This window comes from Anopheles coluzzii, chromosome 2 (assembly GCF_943734685.1).
Source record: "Anopheles coluzzii chromosome 2, AcolN3, whole genome shotgun sequence".
NCBI lineage: Eukaryota > Metazoa > Arthropoda > Insecta > Diptera > Culicidae > Anopheles > Anopheles coluzzii.
The window spans coordinates 57756848-57762847 of NC_064670.1; the positions used below are offsets into that span (position 1 = coordinate 57756848).

General features: G+C 33.5%; 1 protein-coding gene across 1 annotated transcript in view; it reads right to left on the reverse strand.

Moving 5' to 3' along the window:
• The window catches only part of LOC120952594 (homeotic protein deformed), a 30936-nt gene extending 28563 nt beyond the window's left edge, over positions 1-2373 (reverse strand). Inside the window, exons 1-2 of the mRNA XM_040371997.2 lie at positions 2034-2373; positions 888-1868 (exon numbers count right to left, since the gene is read on the reverse strand). Of these exons, the coding sequence (XP_040227931.2) occupies positions 888-1614 (727 nt within the window). The 5' untranslated portion in view covers positions 1615-1868; positions 2034-2373. The remainder of the gene's footprint in view (positions 1-887; positions 1869-2033) is intronic.
• Positions 2374-6000: the final 3627 nt, after the last annotated feature.

The window sequence follows — 6000 nt, forward strand, 5'->3', positions numbered from 1 at the left end:
ATATATATATATATATATATATATATATATATATATATATATATATATATATATATATATATATATATATATATATATATATATATATATATATATATATATATATATGCTATGTATGACAAGGCATATTCTGATTATATAATCAGAAAAGTATAACAATAATCACAATATGCCTTGTCATACCCCAAAAACAGGAATTTCAATTGTCCAATTATCTAGACTGTGAAATATGTTAAAATACCGAATTAAACGAAATTCATTGTGATTTCTTGTTTTGTTCACTGAAAAATAATGGTCAGCGAGGAATCACAAGGAAATGCATTCAATTAATTACTTTCACATGTTTTGCAATCTAAATAGTAGAAGAATAGAATTAGGTTTCGTTTGGGATACGAAAAGTCATATTCTGATTAATATTTAATGACACATAGTGGAAAAAAAACGCGTCCGCTTTCACTCGTGCTGTAGTCTGGGCTAAATAAATAAAAATCATCCATGCATCAATATATAAGCGTATCTTCTTATTTCAAATGATATAGGGACATTGATGAGAATACCTTGCGCAGTTCAGATTTTAACGTATTTTATCAGCAAAACAGACATTGTGGCAAAGTACAATAAAGCAACATAGATGAATTATAAACATTATACCATGTTTGTATAATCTTGTTTATAAAATGTCATCTCCTGTGGGCTTGGCAGCTTTTGTGGACAACAAAACTAAACCTGAATTGTTCCATCAGAGGGGAAAATCAAACTGTAAAACTAAAGATCAATCGTGTATGCTAAAGTGAATGTAGATGGCAATCAAAATATTTTCCTTGTACCTTAAATATTATTAATTATAAAAAATGCTAATATTATATTCCTTTAACAGTTTTACATACCTAGCTCTTGTAGACCCAATGCTGTGTTGGTCACTTCCGTACCGACACATTGCAGCGGAGTATCCATTATGGATGTATGACCTTCAGTTGAAGCTGAGTAGTATCCATTATAGTATCCAGATGTTATGTTAGTTGGGAAAGAATTTTGATTTGAAACCGAACTGTTCGAGGCCGCAGTAGAAACAGAGGGTGGAAGAGTTGTGATAGCTGGAGCGATAAGACCTGATGATGTTGACTGCATCTGCACTGGCGACATATACCCATTATGCGATGGATGATGCGCGTGTGGATGATGGTGATGATGATGGTGATGATGATGATGCGGGTGGTGATAGTAATGGCCCACCATTGAAGATGAGTAGTCGTTATATGCTGCAGATACTCCTCCTCCTCCTCCTTCTGCTCCTCCTCCTCCACCTCCTCCTACTCCTCCTCCACCACCTCTTTCTTCTCCTTCCGCATTGCTTCCGGCACCGCTAACATGACCATTGCCACCGGTAAGACCATTTCCAGATGGCACACCAATGCTCATTGCACCAGCATGATGTAGTGATTCAGACTGGATATGGTGTAAGTAGTCTTGAGTTCCAGCTTGAGTTACATTGTTTCCTACACCATAGCCGCTATGAAAGTTGGCATAATCCTCACTGGGCGGAAATTTAGGCTCGATATTAATCCCCATAGATTGTATATGGTGATGAGGATAGCCCATGAGAAAAGAACTCATGTTTTAGTGTAATAGATTAAATTTTCAAACACAATTCAGAACAACATTTGCAATCGATAAATGCATATACACTTTTTCACTTGAACCTTCAAATGTGAAATATTTTTTCGAAGAATTAGATACGTTGTCAAATTGGGGGTTTCTCATCACTTTGCGAACAACACTTTATAAATCACAACCTTGATGTATCAGGATAAACCAGCTACAAAATGCGGCACACGTCTGCTGTACATAAACTTATGTTGAGCAATAGACTGTAAGATATCATAAATAAAAACTAACAATGAACTCAGCGTTAAAACTTTTTATGTACACTTTTATATATGGCCTTGTTGTATAACACGGAAATGAAAAAATGGCACTTGAGTATAAACTATCACTGTGAAACTTTAACTATCATACGATACTGATACAGATACCTGTTTTCAGAGCACACAAAACTATTTCCAATTTCGTAAGAACCATCTACTCATTGTTGTATCACAAGATAATGTTAATATTCTCATTGCGGTTGATATCACTCTTCTCACTTAATTTTTCACTTCATTACGCCGAACATTGCAGATAATTGAGCCAATCTAAACAATCAACACGCAATTCAAAACCACAGTGTAACCAAACACCATACACATCACGTATATTGTAAGTTATATGGCATTCACCAATGTACACCCTTTGCGGACACCGCAATGTACACCGGAGGTGTTGCAAACTTGGAATGAAGTGAATGATCACAAAAGACACCATGCGCTGTTGGCATATTTCCTTGTTATAGGTTAGAAATGACTGAGTGCCGAGGGTACTTCGACAAACCAACTGTGGTTGTCTCTTCCTATGGCAGCTTATCCGTTTCATTTACTCGCATTGCTCGACGAAGGTATACCAGCATACCATCTTCGTCGATTCCACATGTTCAGCAGCCGAACAATGCGTATTTTTCTTTGTATGCGTATACACATTTGTGAAAAAGAGATGTGAAATGGTCTCGTTAGCATAAGTGTGTTTGAGAAAACACACATAAAAAACCCACCCAATTTGGAGAGGTGAACAAAGAAGGGTGTAAACGAGACATAGCTTTGAAAATTGTTACCGCCCCGTTTTACACCATAAACATAATCTATCTCTTCTTTTGCAAAATATAACCTGTTGGGGAAACAAGACAACTAGTTTCTTTTGCACGCGCATGAGTCTAGCACAGTGGTTTCCTCACTTGCTTCAAATTGTTGGAATTTTCATTCAATCAGAGAACTGAAACATGAATAACAGATATGAAGCATAACTCTAATAAAGCTTCTATTTAAAAACATGTAGGAAGTAGATCGGTCTTAAATCATTTGTTTTTAAACAAATTGTTTATTCTACTAATGTCTTTGCAGCAGTATGTTGGTTAAGGTCATGCAGTTGGCATTTCAAAGCAGCAATGTATTTTTTCCAGAACTGCTGTTATATCTTATTCACTATACTTACGCCAGAGAAGTATCCAACACTTATGTGGTCAACACTTAAACCAAATCTTTAAAAACGACTAACAGGTCATAAAATTATCCATAATAAATATCGCGTTTTCGACCATTGGTATTATGGTTGTTACATTGCTTAAAAAACACGCACTCTTCGCTCTTAGAAAGAAACAGAATTAGTTAAAGAAGAAGAAGAAGTGTTTACTGCGTAAGGCCGTATTATTTATCATTCGAAATGAAAGCTATTATTTTTAGCAGCATGTAATAATTATAACATTCTATTTAGTGTTCAGTTGGTAGCATTCGAGTCCGCCTCCAAACACACTTATGAAAGATTGACGTAATATATGATTTTTTAATGATATTTAAAATTTGGAGGTGATAAATAATCATGTAGCAGCAAAAGATGATGGCATGCGGCAGGCGATGAAGTTTTACTACACTTTTTCGAAAAAAGCCTACGAAGTGGAGCTTAAGATAATGTGTTAGTTTGGTTTCCACTTACGATATTCTTTTGGTAGTGTCTATATTTATGTCACAGCTTTGTCTCAGAGGATTGTGTGCACATTTATTATTTGTAGGATTTCAACACATTACAGCACTACTGTTTGAAGGGTGTTATTTTGAATGCCTTCGAGCAACAATCACAAGCTGTTACAAGCTGTTAAATGTGAATATCTGAATATATTGTGAACAATGGCACAAAAAAGAATAATGATTTAAGCTTCGGTTTGATGTGTTTAGTGAAAATAATAATAATGAAAATAATTGTGCTAATTCAAATGCTAAATAAAAAATTTTAGCTATGGAATTTATGCGTGTAACGCTCTTGTATCATTCTAATCGTTGACGCATGGTTATACTTTCAATTGAACTCAAAATTACAAATTTATGTAATTAAATTACCACGAACATAATATAGAATTCATTGTTGGTAGTGAAAACAGAAACATTTGATAAATAGTAGCTTTGTGGGTAGGATTATAATGATAGTTAAAAACCATATTTCTTGATTTAGCATACTAGTTAAAGTGCAAATGAAACATTGATCTAGTTGTAGTATGAAATATTGAAAATACTCAATTAAAATGTTAATAATAATGATAATTTTGATAACGATAATTTCAATAACGATAAAATATATAATATAATTTAAGATATAATTTAATAACTTACTGATTTTCTTGACTACATTATATGGTTTGTTTTATTATATAATGGTGTGGTATGGTGAAACAGATGGTGTGTTTCAGAAATTATGTTTATAATGCAAATGGATATACTGATTAAGAAGATTTATTTAAGATTTAATAACACAAAAAAAACAAAACATTAATTTAGTTAAAGAGTATTTTTATCCATGTCCTTTGATTATAAAAATTGTGTAGTTTGATTTGCACTTAGAAACGGTAGTAAGAAATTGAAATTTCTAATGAAAGCCTAAACGATCCAGTATAGTAAAACTTCACTTAAAAACGTGTTAACCGTTACCAAAAGGCATATGATTATTTCACTTTTGAACAACGTTGAAGGCAAGAACAGTGGCGTCGCATTAAAAAATTGGTAAGTTGATAAAACCCCATCCAGGTATAGATCAAGAGGGACATGGGGCTGAAATTGGACGTAGAATAGCTGCATTTGAAACGTCATGGATCTGGTTAGATTGTTCTGCCGTGGAGAGAGCGGGCGCTGCTCCAAGTTCCTATCATCTACGGGACTTTATTCGTCAGCGGGGCTCCCATCGTTTACAGAGCCTCCATGCACGGCGAGGCCTTTACGGGATTACTCATCTCTCTGTTATATATGTATAACTTATAATTCACATTTGATGATCTTCATTCTCTATAATTACCACTGTTTATTTTAAATAGTAACTTAATTTCTCGCTACACCCATCTACTTTGTCATTCCTACTCTAAGCTGATATACTATTTGTACAGAAGTCTTCAGTATGCTTAACAAGTGTCATTTAAAGAATCAATGTTCTCATTTGGTCAGTTGTTTGACACTTCAGATATTATGAAACAGAGATGCTCTATAAATAATTTCCATAAAGAATTCGAGGTAGGAGCTTAAGAGAAGCATAATTTCAATGCATGACTCAGCGATTTTTCCACATTAACATTAGTTTGAACTGAGGAGCTACTTATCTTTTCATTCATAGATCAATAGAAATGTTAAACGAATGGTTATTACAACTGAAACAAGCATTTTGATGAAGCAAGCTATTTCAATAGTTTAATCTTCTTAACCAGCAAAGTAAATCGATTTATACGGGCGTATAAAGTAAATAAGTTCTTCAATTGAATTATCAGGCAGTGCTGGTGTTTGTAGATAGCTTAAATTTAATTTTGGGATTTTTTTTGCAAACATTGGTTAGGTTCAATTAGTTTAGACAGTTATAGATTTTTATGGAAAAGAGACAATTTTGAAAATAAATAAATGTACACAGTTTCTAAGCGACAGTACTACCATCCTTGTGATAAAACTACATGTGAAACTACAGATTGACATGGTATTTTAATTGCTTGATTTTTATGATTTCGTTAAAAAGAATTTCATTCGTCCCTGCATCGGTTATCAACCTATAAGATAAATTAGAGCAATCCGAGCCACAAGCAACAATGTCTAAAAGCTCCGAAAATGTTTTTAAAAATATTAGTACATTAAACGAAATAACTTTAGAAATATACATTCGCAAATAAAAACTGCGATGAGGGGAATGTAATTTAAGATATAATTTTATAACTTACTGATTTTACTGACCACATTATATGGTTTGTTTTATCATATTATTAAAATATCGAATTTTCATCCCGGTTGCCAAAACTGAAAAACAAAAGAATAGCTTGATTAGGAATATAGCTCGCACCTTAACACATCATCCAACTATGGATCGCACCAGGCGGTATTTTAAAGAGATTTA